The 18,941-nt window shown below is 46.1% G+C and overlaps 1 protein-coding gene across 1 annotated transcript in view; it reads left to right on the forward strand.

Moving 5' to 3' along the window:
* Positions 1-13,432: 13,432 nt before the first annotated feature.
* The window catches only part of ACAD9 (acyl-CoA dehydrogenase family member 9), a 31,520-nt gene continuing 26,011 nt past the window's right edge, over positions 13,433-18,941 (forward strand). Inside the window, exons 1-3 of the mRNA XM_069865686.1 lie at positions 13,433-13,639; positions 15,355-15,448; positions 17,306-17,407. Of these exons, the coding sequence (XP_069721787.1) occupies positions 13,472-13,639; positions 15,355-15,448; positions 17,306-17,407 (364 nt within the window). The 5' untranslated portion in view covers positions 13,433-13,471. The remainder of the gene's footprint in view (positions 13,640-15,354; positions 15,449-17,305; positions 17,408-18,941) is intronic.

Below are 18,941 nucleotides of genomic sequence, written 5' to 3' on the forward strand. Positions count from 1 at the left end.
AGCCTGGCCCTGCTGAGGCAATGGGTTTTCTGCTGCTCACATCAAGGGGGCCAAGGTTTCAGTCTGCAACTCAAATGACAGAGAAGTTGGTGGAGATGGTGGTCAGTACCGTGGCAGCCGTGCTCCCTTCCCAATGGGTTTTGGTTTGTTTGGTGGTGCTGTGATTAGGTTTATAGTTCCAAAGTGTGATAAAGAGCAATAAACGCAACCCCTAGATCTGCAAACAAGGAGAGGCAACACTGATGAGGCTTTTTGGCGTACAGTTGACCAAAACATTCTGCCAGATTGTGAATCTCCTTAACCGTGAGCTGTCAGCACGTTCACCTGATCCCATTCGTCTTTGGGCTGTCACATTGCTGTGGGAGCTCGCATTCCGATGACTGTCTGCCCTTGACTTGAATGTTCTGAGTTTGTCCTTGACAGGGGTGCCAGCCTTCATGTCCCAGGCGTTACCGGTGCTCTTTGGATCGAGCTTTGCGGGCATGCGTTGCTTCTGGGTGCCTGCTGGCAGGGATCCATCGTCACACTCTGGTAAGCGATGGCACCGAATCAGTAATATCCCGTTATCACTTGTATCTCAGTTCTTTGTTGTGTCTCAATTTATACCACTTAAGCATATTTGCCACAAGTGGCCCTCCCAATGTTTGATGATTAAACTCCTGCAATTGCTTCAGATAACAACCCGTGTTCCTATTTTTGAGCTGTGCCTGGATTTCAGCAGGATTGTAGTGTCTGTAAAGCCTGTTCAAACTAATGATTATGTTTCAGTTTAAACTAAATACTATGTTTGCTTGTTTTTTCTATGAATTCTAGGAAACTCTTGAATTATTTTGTTGGAATAGTCAACTGCGGCCTGTTTCTGAATGGCTGTAACTGCAGGATGGACAACTGGATCCGTGATTTGCTACAGGCAAGTACCTGTTCATCAGTAGATGCTTCCCGTGTGCCATCCCTCTGAGCTGTGTGACCCATTAGAAGGTAACTGATGCCCCATAGAAATGGTCCGTTAGTGGCCACAGAAGGATTTGCAGTGATCTTCTTTACTGGTACTTCCATTCCTGTTTTAGAAGCTATGATTTTAAGAGTTTTGGTACATCTACATTTTGAGAAGACAGAGTCAGTCTTTCATTTAACGTTAAGAGCCTGAACATGTTGTCAATCTGGGGGTTTTTTTCCTGATCCATTTTAAAAGTCAGACCTAAATAACATGTTGAATTGCTGCTGCTTCCTACCTAAACTGGGACTACGTTAAAAACATTTATGATCCAGCACTACAGAAGAAAAAGAAATACCCAAAGGAACCTCAGCAGCAGTCATGGCTTGTGTGGTAGATTTGCACTGGTTGCAGCAATGCCAAGTAATGTAATTTAAGAAATTCTGTGTAGGTTAAGCACGTGACAGTCTAATGGCTCACACTGCATGATGTGTCTTCTTAAAATGTAAATATCTTTATTTATTTGAGATGCAACTCAGTGGAGTTGCATTCCTCATGTCTGATAAAGCTTGTTCCAGTGGAAAATGCCTTTGTTTAGAAGTTGCATTGCCTCCTTCCTGCAGACAGGCAATGTGACCCTAACATTAAGGAAAAGTTTGAGGTTTTCTATCATGAACTGTAGCTGAAAATCACCTCTTTTGCAAGCCAAAAGTCTAATGCAGGAAAAATTTTCCCAGACTCTGTCCTATATTTGTGAGGTTTAGGTGTTTGTGTGCAGGTGTCAGTGCACAAAGCCTGAATGAACTGCCATGCAGTAACTGGTTATTTCAAGCTGTTCTAGAAGCATCGTTATAAGAGGTGGGTGCTTTCCAAGTCTTTCCTATATTGATTTGGTTGAAATGAAGACATGCAATATTGAGAGGAAAACAAACTAAAGAACCTCATGTGCTTCCCTCCTGAAATATGTTTTATGTGTAGCACTCCTCAGGTTTTGTTGACGTAACAATCTCATTAATCATAGAATCGTAAAATCGTAGAGCAGTTTACGTTGGAAGGGACTTTAAAGATCAGGGTTGGAACTAGATGATCTTTAAGGTCCCTTCCAACCCAAGCTATTCTATGATTCTATGATCATCCAGTCCCACCCCCCTGCCATGGGCAGGGACACCTCCCCCTGGATCAGGCTGCCCAAGGCCCATCCAGCCTGGCCTTGAACACCTCCAGGGGCGGGGCAGCCACTCTCATCATGAAGAAATTCCTCCTTATGTCTATTCTAAATCTGGCCCTCTCCAGTTTATATCCATTGCCTCTTGTCCTATCACTCCAAGCCTTTGTAAACAGTCCCTCCCCAGCTTTCTTGTAGCCCCTTCAGGTATTGGAAGGTCACTAGAAGGTGTCCTCAGTGCCTTCTCCAGGCTGAACAAGCCCAACTCTCTCAACCTGTCCGCAGATGGGAGGTGCTCCAGCCCTCTGATCATCCTTGCAGCATCCTCTGGACCCGCTCCAACAGCTCCGTCTCCTTCTTACATTGAGGATCATAGAATCATAGAATCTATGTGACATTCTCTTTCCAGTTGGCCTTAATGGTTGTTTTCCATTCAGGAGTTTGATAAACTCAGACTAGTAGCGTTTTACCATGTATTTATTTGGAGTGGCCTAATGGCTGGGTGATGTTGCTTTTGTCAGCTACAGGTTGTGCTCAGCTGAGGTGTGGGAGCCCTGGTTATTGTTAACTTTGTGGTACAGCATCACAGGCCCTGGTCAGGCAGAATTCAGGATTCCTCCCATACGCTGTTGCTTATCCCTCAGCTTTTGAGATGGAAGTTGGAACATGAAGCCAGCTTCTAGAGGCTTACCTGCAGCCATTCAAACAACTCTCACAAGGTATCAGAATTACGGTGCTGTTAGCAGTGTGTGATAAATCACATTTCAGCATGTGTATATCCTGACAGATGTGTTTGCCTGAGATGAACAATGTGCTACGTGTCATAATAAACCTTTACTGGCAGTATAACTGCATTACGTGCAGCTTTTTCAAAAGGCAGCATTCTGGATTTTCAGCCTGCTTGCTTGCCTCTTAGTGATTTTGCTACTGTATTTTGTTGACATAAAATTCCTAGAGGAGAACATAGCACAGCTAACTTGATAGAAATACACAAATGATGGGAAAATGCTTCATTTAGATGTATTTTTCTGTAGACTTTGTTGTTGTTGTTTCATATTATTTCAAGAATTAAAGCCATATCCTTTATTACTTGGCGAAACTAAATCAACTGCAGGATGAGGCTCATCATGAATGTTAGGAACTGCTTAAATTAAGATCACTGCTCGAAGTACCTCCTAAGCTAAATAGGGCTTAAATGAAAGCTGTGGGGGTGATGCTGACTTGAAACCATCACTTTTTTCAACCAGATAGATTTATTACTTTTAACATATGCATAAATGCATATTTTTAGGGATAAAATGTTGTGAAAAAAAATCCCCTTCATTAGGCATTTTTGCAGTAACTGAGATGTGAAATTAGCATCATGGTTCACGAGACACAGCCAGCTCAAACAAATCTCACAAGCATAGGATTTATCAGCTCCATTGTAAAATGACAAACACAACTTAAGCTTTCATTTATTTCTTCATATTCAGACATAGTGATTTAAACAGGTATATGTAATGAGAAAAGAAAAAATAATCTGCCTTTAATAAGATGAATAGGGAAAGCTCATTCCGATGCAAATGAAATGTTATGCACGCGTAGTGAAAAACGCCTTCTCTCTACAGCTTCTCATTTCTGCCACAAAATAATACATTAACAAGTGTTCAGTAAAGAAATTGGCTTCATTTTCTTGTCTAAGGAAATGGGAAACGCAAGGATTATGTCAGTATTCTGGGTTAAGAGGATGGAAATTCATTATTTTAATCATTCCCGTTACGGGGTTTTTTTATGAGGGAACAATCCGACTTCCAGGCGTGGAGTTTCATCACATGGGATCCCGCTGGCTGGAGTTTGTGCAGCACAGTTCTTGGGTGGGCATATCATCTCCTGAAGCTCTACCAGCCCTGGTCTCTCTCCCTTGCGAGGGGCCCGAGCACTGGGTGCAGCTGAGCTGGGGGTCATGCCAGGAGCAGGAGAGCTGTGCAGGGGGAGGATCAGACTGGATATCAGGAAAAAAAATTTCACGGAAAGGGTCATCAGGCCCTGACAGAGGCTGCCCAGGGAGGTGGTCGAGTCACCATCCCTGGAAGGGTTTAAAAGATGGGTAGACGAGGTGCTCAGGGACACAGTTTAGTGGCAGATAGAAATGGTTGGACTTGATGAACTAAGAGGTCTTTTTCAACCTAGTGATTCTGTGATTCTATAATTCTATGAATGCATGATCTTGGCAGCACTTCCCTATGCCGTGGTGTACAACCCCCATGAGCATTTTCCTCCTCCATAAGCTCACCATATGTTCTTGACTATTATTTTCATTTTACTGGCTAATATTCCTTTATATTCATCTCCAGCAACAGAGAAGAATGGTTTTTATTTAATGATTCATCCTATATATTCGGTACATAAGTACAGGAAAGTTGCGGGGGGAGCTCTTGATCAGGGAGTGCAGGGATGGGATTAGGGAGAGTGGTTTGAAGCTGAAAGAGGGAAGATTGAGATGAGATCTTAGGATGAAATGTTTTGCTGTGAGGGTGGGGAGGCCCTGGCCCAGGTTGCCCAGAGCAGTGGTGGCTGCCCCATCCCTGGAGGGGTTCAAGGCCAGGCTGGATGGGGCTTGGAGCCCCTGATCCAGTGGGGGTGTCCCTGCCCATGGCAGGGGGGGAACTGTTTGGGCTTTATGGTCCTTTCTGACCCAAACCTTTCTATGATTCTATGATTCTTTTCCATCCTTCTGGTCACCCCATATCTCTGCGTCTGCCTTAGCCCTTATAACAGGCTCCAAAATTGCCTTTGCTGTAATTAAGAACAAAACTTTAAAACCGACCCCTACAACGTCTGTAGTTTGAGATTCTTCTGTTGTTCTTGAAAACTTGAAGAGCAATGACAAGAAATAACATTTTCTATCCTGCTGAGACACGTACTGAGTATCCTAAGCAGGACTGCATGCATCTTAGGTGTTTACAGCACTGAATTTTCAAAGCATTTCAGCAGTTTTTAAAAAATTTCTTGATGATTATTTGCGAACTCCTCTGCTATAGCGATTTGTAAATTTTCAAAATCATTTGCATGTATATTTTATACCTAAAGGTGGAACAAACTTTGTTTCTACTCTTCTGGTTTTCTCCTGCTACCGCAGCGTTCAAATTTCTGGACTGTTGGAGTATCTCATGACCCCAATAAGGTGCCTGCAAACTGCTGGCACAGCTTCATGCGCAAGAGGTGCCTGCATGTCAGCAGCGAGTCGCAGGGAGGCAGCCCCAACAATTCTTCTGCCTGTGTGGGACTGGAATAACTTGAAGGAAAAGCTGATGAAAAGGCACTTGCGTTTTGGGCCATTTGTTTCTCTTTCCACACACAAGAGGGGAGAAACAGATGCCTCATCTGGGATGGAGCAAATTATTGGACTGAAAAGAATAGAATGTGCCTGAGCTCATGGAGCTCCTTCCTCCCTCTCCAGCGTCAGAATATAGAGGTTATTTTGGCAAAGGGGCTCTTGGCACATCTCCCGTCGTTAATGCTGCCAAGATGGGCTTTAGGCCGTTACTGCAAGGTCTTTTCATAGCCACCCTTATCCCTGGCGGCTGTCGGTTTTCTGGGATACAAACCCTGTGCTACCCGGGCCGGCTTGCTGCTATTTACCCACAAATGTGCTCATACAGAACCCCACAGAAACAGCTTCCTAGACTGAGGGTTCAGGTTATCTCCTTCCCAGAACAAGAATTGTAGCTGATTTCAATGCAATAGTTGGGCTATTTTCTCTCTCTTGAAAAATTAGAGCCTATTTGTCTATAAAGAAAAATGTATGACCCTGTATTATTTAAAATAAAATACTTTAGCAAATAAAACACTTAAAACCACAAGGTAATTTAGTGCTTCGTTTCAATCCAGACAGAGCTGATAATTTGCCTCTTAAGTGCCACCTTAAGTTGTCAGGAATCCCTTTCTCTAACAATATGTACCTGTTTCTTTTCCAGGCAATGCTTACGATAGCCACAGTACAGCAATTCTGGATGCACGGAACAAACATATTTGTACTGGGACATATCTTTATGCTTGGACAAATGTATTTATACAGTGACCATGTTAACATCTGTGTTTCAAACACATTCCTTCACTTCCAGGGCACGTAACCGGAAGCAAAAGTGGAAATAACCAGTTCCTGCTCTCACCTTTCCCAAGAGTTAATAAGTAAGCCAACTTTTTTAAAGTATTCGGAGACAGGAGAGATAATGCAATAAGCACATCGTCACATGTCCACGGGGAAGACAATTATGAATTTCAAGAGCAAAACTTTCCTACCATCTGTGTGACTGAGAAGGAGAAACAATTGCATAATGGGAGGAGAGACTGCTGAAGGCATTATATGTCTTTTCCTGAAAGTGCTGCAGACTGGTGATTGTTTTCACAGAGTAATTCAGACATACAGTGGCACTTTTTCAGCAAGTAAAATATCCATGTCTCAAGGAGCTAAATATTATCAGTTGTTTGTGTTATTGAATACCAGTTTTTGAGCAGCTACTGAAAACTACATAAAAAGGAACGGAAGACTGGAGGGTAATTCCATGAGACTCGTTTACTGATCTGTAGCACTTTTGTATTGCTTCCTTTGCAAGAAAGCAATTCTGTGTGGAACAGGCTGAAATGCACATCACTGTGGCAGGCGTGGTTGATCACAAAATGTGAATTGTGAAGAGCCCTCTTAACAACTGAGGGATGAGCTGGCCCAGGAAGGCGGTGAAGAGTGGTCTGGCAATGTCAAAGGAAGCTGAAATTATATGAACGTGAAGCTGACCGCAGAGACAGCCTTTGGAAATAATGTGGGGGAAGAAAAAGGTTGGGCATGTCACTGAATCAGAAGGCAGAAAAGATCCCGTTCCCTTTAGCAGCACAGTGTGCAGGTCAGTGCAATGCAGTTTGCAGGTGTTTGTTGGTCAGGAGGGTGGAATTGAGCATTGGGAAGAGTTGCAGAGAACTGCAGCTGCCAGGAGTGTGCTTTCCATTGTAGTAACGTACATGAGGGCGAGCTGCAATGTGAAATAAATGGTGTGATGCCATTTTGTCAGTGCAGAAACAAAGAGGAGTCTCTACGTGCAAGCAGTAGTCTGCTTGTGGTTTCATGCTGTGGATATGCTGTCATCCCCTGTGGTTTGTTCTGCAACTGCGAAAAAAAATCAGGTATTTCTTCAGGATCCACTCACAATACCGTTTGCGTGCTTAGTGAATGAATGCATAGGGTAGAGCATGCTGGCTGCTCCTTCAGTTCTTTTGAACTTCCTGATGAGGCATCTTTTTCCTGCTGTTTCCCAACTGCCTGGCTTCGTTTTCATGGTTCAGATCATTTTCTTCAAGCAGTCTTTTACCATGCTGTCTGTTTATCCTCTCTTTAAAGCCACCATTTGTATTGACCAGAACCTGATTTCTCTCCGTAGAGGGTGGGCTGGGCTTTAATGCCTGCATCCTTAGCGTGTGTAGTCTGGGAGGCTCTGACTGGACCCCACCTTCTCTTCTTGCCCTGAGAAGGTGTGTTTGCTGTCACCAACCCTGTCCAGAGCCAGGACACGGCACTGGGGGGCATCGTGCTCTCTTCAGCTCTCCATTTGGCCACAGTGCCAGACAGGTTCCCTCTCAGCAGCTTCACGTGGGAAGCCTTCCGCTCATTTAACCCCATAAGTTATGAGGCTGCAGGAGCCTTTCCTGTCTGTCACCTCTAGGAAAGGGCTAGCAAAGGGCGATGGCTCTTCTGTCATCAGTAAGGTATCCATGTTTCAGACAAAAACCAGTAGTTGATACAGAGCTCGCCCTTCGAGAGGCTGTGGAAAATGGGCACCCAGCAGATGCACCTTAGCCCCAGCTAAGTCATGGATCACAGAGTCCGTGAAATGGAGAACCCTTCTGGTCAAGATGAGTTTGTTTCCCCAGAGTTCTATGCGTGTCTGGACAGCGTGTGGCTGACTCACCAACCAAGGAGTGACGTGTTTCTTGCCTCCTGCTAGACATGCAGCGTTTCATACTTGGGTGATGCCTTCAACATACTTCAGCCAGGTGTGTGTGCTTGCAAATGCTTAAGGTTTGAGGATTCCCACAATCTGCATACACATATATGTGCACAAAAGAAAAAAAAGCTGCTTGAGCTGGAGATCTGATACATTTTCCTACCTTTTCCCTTTCCTATTCTGCATGGCAAATGAAAAGAAAGGAAAGGAGAAATACAGATGTGACCCTCCTCATTGCAGCACAGTATTCACCGCAGTCACAGGGTGTTTTGTCTTTGGCATCTCTATGGAGATAAGTACAGAAATGAGAGGCCAATCAAGTGAGGCCCCTCAGCTTCTGACACAGCCCTCCTCATTCCAGAGGCACATGGATAAGGAGGAGTTATGTTTTGATGGAGATTCTGCAGTGATTTCCATCAACTCAGCGTGCAGTTCAGCACATCAACCAGATCTACGCTGGGGTGAGGTGGTCTTCCTTGTCTCCGGTGGCCAGTGAATTGGCCTGTGCCGATGCTTTTGAGGTGGCTGAGGAAGGTGACTCAAAGTAATTCCATGTGCTCCAAAAATATTCTTTCTGCCCAGCTCCCCTGTCACCCAGCTCATTTTCTGTACGTGAGTGCAGGGCCCAGGGCTGAGGCAGAGTCATGGGGCAGCAGCCCCTTGTGTGCTGCAGCGCCCAAATCAGGGTACGGTGCTGCACCCCTGGGCCACGCCTAGGTGGAAGGGAGACACCATTGGTGCCAATATTTCCTGCAGCTCCATATCACAGAATCATGGAATGATTTGGGTTGGGAGGGACCTCAAAGCCCATCTAGTCCCACCCCTGCCACAGGCAGGGACACCTCCCACTGGATCAGGGGCTCCAAGCCCCATCCAGCCTGGCCTTGAACACCTCCAGGGATGGGGCAGCCACCACTGCTCTGGGCAACCTGGGCCAGGGCCTCCCCACCTTCACAGCAAAACATTTCTCCCTAATTTCTCATCTCAGTCTCCCCTTTTTCAGGTGAAAACCATCCCCCCTTGTCCTCTCCCTGCTCTGCCTTCTCCTGAGCCCCTCTCCAGCTTTCCTGGAGCCCCTTTCTGTACTGGAAGCTGCTCTGAGGTCTCTCTGGAGCCTTCTCTTCTCCAGGCTGAACAACCCCAATTCTCTCAGCCTGTCCTCCTATGGGAGATACTCCAGCCCTCAGATCATCTCTGTGACCACCTCAGGACTTCCTCCAGCAGACCATCTCCTTCCATCTCCTTCATGAGGCTCCCATGATCCCAGAGGAGGTGGTCAGAGCCTTGCTAGCCTGACTAGACACCCACAAGTCTATGGGGCCGGATGGGATTCATCCAAGGGTATTGAAGGAGCTGGCGGGTGTGCTGGCCAAACCCCTTTCCATCATCTTCCAACAGTCCTGGAAGACTGGGGAAGTCCCACTGGACTGGAGGCTGATGTTGTGCCCATCTACAAGAAGGGTCGCAAGGAGGACCCAGGAAACTACAGTCCTGTCAGTCTGACCTCAGTGCCAGGGAAAGTCATGGAGCAGGTGACCTTGAGAGCTATCATGGAACACATGCAAGAGAACCAGGTGATTAGGCCCAGTCCACACGGGTTCACAAAAGGCAGGTCTTGCCAAACTAACCTGATCGCCTTCTATGACAAAGTGATTAGACTCTAGGATGAGGGAAAGGCTGTGGATGGATCTTCCTGGACTTCAGTAAAGCCTTTGACACAGTTTCTCACAGCATTCTGCTTCAGAAACTGTCACCTCTGGCCTGGGCAGGCGCACACTCTCCTGGGTGGAAAACTGGTTGGCTGGAGGGCCCAGAGAGTGGTGGGAAAGAGTTAACTCCAGCTGGAGGCCAGTGACAAGTGGTGTCCCCAGGGCTCAGTGCTGGGTCCAGCCCTGTTCAATGTCTTTATCAATGACCTGGATGAAGGCATCGAGTGCACCCTTAGCAAGTTTGCGGACGACACTAAGCTGGGTGGAAGTGTTGATCTGCTGGAGGGCAGGGAGGCTCCAAAGGGATCTGAACAGGCTGGACCGCTGGGCAGAGTCCAATGGCAGGAGGTTTAACAAGGCCAAATGCCGGGTCCTGCACTCGGGGCACAACAACCCTATGCAGTGCTGCCTGGAGGAGAGGGACCTGGGGGTGTTGGTTGACAGTGACTGAACATGAGCCAGCAGTGGCCCAGGTGGCCAAGAAGGCCAATGGCATCTTGGCTTGGATCAGAATCGGTGTGACCAGCAGGTCCAGGGAGGTTCTTCTCCCTCTGGACTCGGCACTGGTGAGACCGCTCCTCGAATCCTGTGTTCAGTTCTGGGCCCCTCACCACAAGAAGGATGTTGAGGCTCTGGAGCGAGTCCAGAGAAGAGCAACAAAGCTGGTGAGGGGGCTGGAGAGCAGGTCTTACGAGGAGCGGCTGAGAAAGCTGGGGGTGTTTAGCCTGGAGAAGAGGAGGCTGAGGGGAGACCTCATTGCTCTCTATAACTACCTGAAAGGAGGTTGTAGAGAGGAGGGTGATGGTCTCTTCTGCCAGGGGACAGGACGAGAGGGAATGGCCTCAAGCTCCACCAGGGGAGGTTCAGGCTGGACATTAGGAAAAAAATTTTCTCAGAAAGGGTCATTGGGCACTGGCAGAGGCTGCCCAGGGAGGGGGTTGAGTCACCTTCCCTGGAGGTGTTTAAGGGACGGGTGGATGAAGTGCTAAGGGCCATGGTTTAGTGTTTGATAGGAATGGTTGGACTCGATGATCCAGTGGGTCTCTTCCAACCTGGTGATTCTATGATTCTATGATTCCTGTGTTGAGGACTCCAGAACTGAACGCAGGACTCCAGGTGGGGTCTCACAAGAGTGGAGCAGAGGGGCAGAATCCCCTCACTCACCTCCTGGTTCCACCGCTTTGGATGCAGCCCAGGACATGGGTGGTTTCTGGGCTGGGAACACCCATTGCCAGCTCACCTGGAGCTTCTCATCCACCAGCAACCCAAGCCCTTCTCCCCAGGGCTGTTCTCAATCCATTCTTTGTCCAGCCTCCTCCTGTGCTTGGGATTGCCCTCCTGCAGGCACAGGAAGTTGCATTGATACAAGAAGTGGTTACTGTTATAGAAAGTGGAATATTTTTTTATTTAAACTAAAGTGGTGTTAAGTTGCATGTATTTTTTCCTGAAGTTACACAGAACGTCCCTCTGATAGCATTTCTTTCAAGCAGTGTTTTTCCAGACACTGTTCATCCTTTGGAGATGATAACACCTTGTGTTCCGTGTGATCTGTGCTAAACAGAGGTGTCTTTTTCTACAATCACCTCTGTTTGCACTGATACAAGAGGTAGTTACTGTTTCAAAAAGTGGAATATTTTTCATTTAAGCTAAAATAGAGTTAAGTTTCACCTAAGTGTAAGAATTAATTGATAAGTTTTGGTGCAGCTGGTTTGTATATTTAATTATTCTGTCATATAAATCTGTCCTGTATCAAGACATGATATGCAGACTATCTCCAGACATGGATAAATAACCTGAAAGAATAAACACTCTCTTAGAGTTGCAAGAATTTATCGATATGCTTAGTTGTCTTGTAAGACGTAGCTGGTTTAGGTCAAGAGAGAACCTGAAGGGACACTCCAGACATGGTTCGATAACCTGAAAAAATAAACATTCTTTGAAGGCGTACACAGTTCTTTGTCTAAAACTAGTATATATACCTACTACTTTTGTAAGATGGGATCCTTTTTTTGGAATCCGATTCAGTGCTGAATTGTAAAATAAAAATAGTATTGCCTTTGCTTTGAAGACTCTGTCCTTTTCAATATTTTACCAGTGAATAAGTGTTTCTCACATATGCAATTGTGTTCTTTGAAAGTTAAGACAGGATGTCCCTCTGATAGCAGGTTTTCTTTAAAACTGTTGTTTTTCCAGACATTGTTCATTCTTTGGAGATGAGAATGTCTTGTGTTCAGCCTGCTTTGTGCTGCACAGAGGTGTGCATCTGGAATCCCCTCTGTTTGCAGCCTCTCCCTATCTCTAAAGCAAGGTCAGGCAGAGCTGGACTCATCTCCAAATTAGCAAGAGTTTTGACTGTTGCAGTTTCATATGGACATTAAAATCGGTCCTTGGAAAGTAATAGAATATGCATAAGATTTCTGGGAAGGTGCATCCACATGCACGCAAGTGGGACACATCTGCTGTCTCAGCTCTCATCTTGCTGTCCACGATCAATGGGGATCCTTGATGGGTGGACTGTTCAGTGGATAAGAAATAGGTATTCAGAGAGTAGTGATCAATGGCTCGAAGTCCGGATGGAGATCTGGACACCACAAGTGGTGTCCCTCAGGGGTCCATACTGGGAACAGTGCTTTTTAATATCTTCATGAGTGATGTTGACAGTGAGATCGAGTGCACCCTCAGCTGGGTTACAGATGACACCAAGCTGAGTGATGCAGTTGCCACACTGGAAGGATGGGATATCATCCAGAGGGATCTGGACAGGCTGGAGAAGTGGGGCTGTGAGAACCTCATGAGGTTCAACAAAGGCATGTGCAAGGTCCTGTAACTGGGTCGGGGCAAGCTGCGGTTCCAATACAGGGTGGGGATGATGTGGTTGAGAGCAGCCCTGAGGAGAAGGACTTGAAGTGCTGGTCCATGAGAAGTTCGACATGAGCTGGCAATGTGTGCTTGCAGCCCAGAAGGCCAAGGGTGCCCTTGGCTGCATCAAAAGCAGCATGGCCAGCAGGGCGAGGGAGGGGATTCTGCCCCTCTGTTCCTCTCTTGTGAGACCTCATCTGGAGGATTGTGTCCAGTTCTGGAATCCTCAACATAAGAAGGAGATGGAGCTGATGGAACGGGTCCAGAGGAGGCTATAAGGATGATCTGAGGGCTGGAGAACCTCCCACGTGAGGACAGGCTGAGAGAGTTGGGGTTGTTCAGCCTGGAGAAGAGATGGCTCCCAGGAGACCTTCTGGTGACCTTCCAGCACCTCAAGGGGCTAAAGGAAAGCTGGGGAAGGAGTGTTTACAAAGGCCTGGAGTGACAGGATGAGGGGCAATGGGTGTAAACTGGAGAGGGGCAGATTTAGACTGGACATAAGGAAGAATTTCTTCACTATAAGAGTGGGGAGACACTGCGACAGGTTGCCCAGGGAAGCTGTGGCTGCCCCACCCCTGGAGGTGTTCGAGGCCAGGTTGGATGGGGCTTGGAGCCCCTGATCCCGTGGGAGGTGTCCCTGCCCGTGGCAGGGGTGGGACTGGATGGGCTTTGAGGTCCCTCCCAGCCCAAACTCCTCCATGATTCTATGATAAGGGCCGCCCTCTCTCAGCCCCTCGGCCCCGCCCCGCGCGTTGGGGTCACGTGATGCGGTCACGTGGGCGGGGCTGTCACGTGCCGCGGCGCCGGGCCGGCAGCGCTGGCGGCCATGAGCGCGCTCCTGCTGCGCGGCCTGCGCGCCGCCCTCCCGGGCATCCCCGGCCTCCCCACCGCCCTCCCCACCGCCCTCCCGGCGCTCCCCGCCGTCCGCCGCCTCCGCACCGCCGCCCCGCGACGAGCCTTCGCCAAGGAGCTCTTCCTGGGGTCCCTGCGCAAGGTGCGGGGGCGGCGCGGAGAGGGGGGTGTGGGGCGGCGGCGATCCTGAGGCGGGGCTGGGACTGGGACAGGAGAAGGGGCTGGGAGTGGGGTTGGGACTGGGATGGGTGGGTGTGGGGGTAGATGTGGCCGGGAGCTGGAGCTGGGGCTGGTGCCGAGGGAACCGGGCTGCCCGAGGCCCACAGCAAAGCTGGGGAGGGCTCTTGATCAGGGAGGGCAGAGATAGACTGAAGGGGAATCGGTTTCAGCTTAAAGAGGGGAGATTAAGATGAGGTCTTAGGGAGAAATGTTTTGCTGTGAGGGTGGGGAGGCCCTGGCCCAGGCTGCCCAGAGCAGTGGTGGCTGCCCCATCCCTGGAGGGGTTCAAGGCCAGGTTGGATGGGGCTTGGAGCCCCTGATCCAGTGGGAGGTGTCCCTGCCCATGGCAGGGGTTTGGGACTGGATGGGCTTTGAGGTCCTTTCCCAGCCAAACCATTCCAGGATTCTGTGAGTGCTCAGGAACAGCCGTATCCACGGGGCTGAGCCCGTGGGCCTGGCAGATTCCCTGCAGGAACACGAACATCTCAAGCTCTGGGCATTGGACAGCCATGTTCTACAAAGCCCGTCGCAGCCTATCCTGTGTCTCCTTCAGGAGACAGGGCTTTGCGTAAGCTTATATTTATGGGGTTTTTTTATAGGAAAGATTGAAGTTTGTGGTGCATGCCACTGGAAGGAGAAGTTTGAAATTTGAGATACAGCACTGTGTTAGGACTGAACTTGTAAATCCAGGTCTTAGGGTATGCATAGGTGGCAGGGTTAAATAATTAATAGACTTTTCAGGGTTTATTAAATGGAATAACTCAAATCTGCTGAAGTTAGTTCAACAGTAAAGTCTCCCAAATCAGACCTTGTCCAATAAAGTTTTGTAACAGCTTGCAGCCAGACTCCATCACCTTAAACCCCTCTTCATAGAGGCCTGTCTTTCCCCTCAAATTTTGATACAATAGTTCTCTGAAGAACTGTAGCACATACTGGATACAATGTTTTTTTGAGCTGTCATGATTCCTCAGGCTATGAAAAGCAGTTCTATTTGGGCAGAGATGAGCCCTTCTGTTCTCAACGGGAAGGGTGATAGAAGTTAGAAGTGTTCTTCTTGTGCAGTCTCCAACTTCTTGTGTTGGTTACTTGAGGTTTTTTTACTTACTCAAGCCTGTCAGGTCATACCGCTTCCAGTTTATGACCAAAATAGCAGGGTGATGATAACGAGCAGTATGGAGCTAGCTGACCTTTGTCCCCGTGACATTAAACAGGTAGAACGTGCTGTGCATTTCCAGTGGTTATGGGCTGAGCCTTACAAACATAACAGGGGGTTGATTCAATACCAATTAAAATTAACTAAGTTTTTTATTTTTAATCCCCAAAACAGATTATGTTGATGAAATTCATGGTTGATGAAGGATTTTTGCATTCCCGTGGTTCTTAAAATCTCTTTGTTTTTCCGCTCATGTTTCTCTTTTTCAGGTATTGTGGTCTGATCTGTTTTATGTAGTAAAGTTGAGTCCTGTGGATTTCATGGGATAAGACTGTTCCTATTTCTGAACATTTTCCACGATTCTTAGTTTTCCCAGTTTTTTAGAGTCTACAATTTGAAAAGCATATGTTCTTGAATTTTTATTTCAGTCACATGATTCATGCTTTATTAAAAAATAATCAATAAAAATCTGCTGCTTATTTTAGGAAGAAGTATTCCCTTACCCAGAAATTAGCAATGAAGAGCTCCAGGAGATTAACCAGTTTGTTGGACCTGTAGAAAAATTCTTCAGTGAAGAAGGTATAGTTATTACTTTCTTAATCATGCAGGTAGTTTGGTGATTACAAAATTATTTAAGTATAGCAGTTGAGTAATATTATTACACTTACAGTATTTAAGCTATTTCATGCATTTATTGTCAGTCATATAATGCTGCTGGTTCTTTGTGTTCATTTATGGCTTTTTTATATAGAGTGTTTGGATACTCGTGAGAAGACATATATCTTCAAACAGAAAAAAAAACAAATAGAAAAAACCAGGAAGTAAAGTAATTCTGGGATGGGGTCAGATTAGAAGGTGGTTTCAGCTCTGTTGAATAATGCTATTTCCTGTTTCATATATTGTGAATTATTTTTGAGATTTTAACTGTCCTGTGGTACTAAAACTGATTTTAGCAAAATTGAGCAGAGATAGTTACAAATGTTGACTCACTGATGAAAAATCCGAAGTGTTTATGGTCATTTCAGCACTAGAGTAGTGATTTTTGATCAGGAAATATAAGCTGTAGGCGTTCCGGATAGGGTTGCAGAGTGTTCCTTCTATTAGATAAGCCAATTCTAGAGCAGTTGGAGAAAATTGGTTGTTGCAGACAGCAGTTTCTGAGGCAGTTAAACAGCATCGTCCTGGCTTTCCTGCTGACAGAGGGATGGGGTCTGAATTGCCAGGCACTGCAGGAGTCTGAGGAAGCCTGTGTTTGTCACAGATCACAGTTCCTGACAACCAGGTAATCATAACTATAAGATTGTAATTTTGCTCACTGACAGTAAATTAAGAATTTATGCAGATTGCAGTTTTTAATTCATTACTCTATTGGGGAGCATCATTTATTGTGTATAAAACCTGATATTAAAGGGAGGAATAAAAATGTCAAATCATAGAGTCTTAACTGAAGGTAGAAATTGCTTGTCTCTGAATTCATGACTGTTCCTGTTTGGTTATTCAGGGTGACTGACAGGTGTGATAAAGACAGGTTAGGAGAGCAGCTTTCAACAGTTAGAAACTTGATATGATTGGGACTGAGTAAGGAGACTCATCCCTGCGGTCACTCAGCCTGACAATGTCCAGACACCACGGGTCGGGCTGTACAGACGTTCTGGAGGAACCAGCTTTTCTCCCCAGTCCAGCTGATGGCGTAGCACAAATGTGTCTGGTGCTGCGTAGCTAAAAATTAGTGTCAGGAGCAAAGAGTTGTTTTTAAAATGAGTTTTCTTCCTGAATCACTTCTCTTAGAAGAGCATCAGACATTTAGTTGCCTCCTCCTGTTATGTTTCGTACAGAAGTTAGTGTCGTTTATCTAGGGTGAATATGAGGTTTCTGTAGGAGAGATTTGTTGCAGAGTTCCTTCCTTTTGGATACTCTTTGGAAAGGCAGCTTCTGTTCCTGGTTCTGTAGCAGCTTACAGTGCCCCTGCGCCGCTGAACACTGCGCTTGTTGATCTGTGCTGTCCCAGTTCAGAACAGCTCTTTTAATCCCCCGAGAATTTTAATAACTCAGAAGAACAAGATTTTGTAATTAACTCATTTATGTGCTTTTTTTAAACATCGTGAGCTGGACGTAGTTCAGAGAGAAAATACTTGGCTTATTCCAGTCATGGAATCTACTGACGTGCACATGCACAACCTGTACACACAGAAATGGTGGAGAAAATGAAATAAAACCCAGATTTTTCCCACTTCCAAGTCCTTTTCCTGTATACGTTGTGACTTTACAGATGTCATCAGTATTCTGTGTCCTTCCAGTTGGTCCTGCAGTTTGATATTGATGGTGTAATGGCTACTGCTGTAATTGGCTCTGACGTGAGAACACTGCAGTCTCAGACAATTTTTTTTCTGCACTAAGAAACGTGGCTTTAAGTTTAAAAACCTTCTGTATTTGTAGTGGACTCTAAGAAGATTGATCAAGATGCAAAAATACCACCTGAAACTTTACAAGGACTGAAGGACTTGGGTCTCTTTGGGATGCAGATTCCAGAGGAATATGGTGAGTCAGTGATTGCAAAAGATTCTCCCAGTAATGTATATCAAGTAGTGTGGTTTTGGGTCTTGGAAAATGTGTCTGTACTACTCAGTGTGTAATCCTTTGACCTAGATCTCTAAATTAGGAGCTGAGGCTTCTTCCCTAGTTAATAAAGAGATGTGACACTGAGAATGTCTGTTGGCTGTGTAGGGACCTCTGCATACCTCTTACCATGGGCGCCTAAGTTGGGCAACTAATTTTAGATGGTGCGAATTCCTCTTGGCATAACGTTTTCCTTTTTGTTCTTTTTTTTGGATGCCAGAGGGTAGCTTGACACTCTGCAGGACTTGCAGTTCTTGCTGATGGTTCCTGCAGTTGTCCTGGGTCCAGAAAACAGTGTCTGGTAGAAGTGACCTAGCAAAGCTGTCTTTTCTCGCTGGCAGGTGGGAATGTGTTGGACCAGATAGGAGAGTAAAAGCAGAATGTCTGTTTATTGAAAATGCAGCTTTTGTATAAAGTCTTCCCTGTGCAATACTGAACAAGAAGTTCATGTCTCAAAGGATATTATAGTGCCAGCTGAGATCAGAGATGTTAGTCCCCTGGTGGATTAACACTTAAACATGCAAAGGAATTTTCAAGAACTTGTTGATCTTGTTCTTATGGATAAAATAAAACTAATATACTACATGAAAATTATAAAGAAATGAGATCATCGATTTGTCTGTTTTCTATTATAAAAGAAGGAGACTTTAAAGAGAACAACTCAGGAAGACAAAATTGTTTGACCACCTGCAGAAGATCGTTTCAGTGGGAAGAGACCTGATTTTTGAAGAGAGTAATGTGAAATGATGTATTTATGTCAGCGCTCACATAATGCGACCTATAGCTGGAGGTGTACCTCAGTAGTTATTTGGTGTTAAAATAATACCCTGGTTTTCGTAGCATTTTTTCTTACACTTCTTTGTTATTGCATTAGGCAGTATAACTCGTGTTGCAGCACTGATGCGAGTTCTTTATTTCAAGTGTGAATATATGAAATCATTGAAGCATATTGCACAACTTCCATGTACTGTAATACAATGTGATCTCTGTTAGAATCATAGAATCACAGAATAACCAGGTTGGAAGAGACCCACCGGATCATCGAGTCCGACCATTCCTATCAAACACTAAACCATGTCCCTTAGCACCTCGTCCACCCATCCCTTAAACCCCTCCAGGGAAGGTGACTCAACCACCTCCCTGGGCAGCCTGTTCCAGTGCCCAATGACCCTTTCTGTGAAAATTTTTTTCCTAATGTCCAGCCTGAACCTCCCCTGGTGGAGCTTGAGGCCATTCCCTCTTGTCCTGTCCCCCGTCACTTGGAAGAAGAGGCCAGCACCCTCCTCTCTGCAACCTCCTTTCAGGTAGTTATAGAGAGCAATGAGGTCTCCCCTCAGCCTCCTCTTCTCCAGGATAAACACCCCCAGCTTTCTCAGCCGCTCCTCGTAAGACGTGCTCTCCAGCCCCTCACCAGCTTTGTTGCTCTTCTCTGGACTCGCTCCAGAGCCTCAACATC

The sequence above is a fragment of the Phaenicophaeus curvirostris genome, chromosome 11 (assembly GCF_032191515.1).
Source record: "Phaenicophaeus curvirostris isolate KB17595 chromosome 11, BPBGC_Pcur_1.0, whole genome shotgun sequence".
In the NCBI taxonomy this organism is placed as follows: domain Eukaryota; kingdom Metazoa; phylum Chordata; class Aves; order Cuculiformes; family Cuculidae; genus Phaenicophaeus; species Phaenicophaeus curvirostris.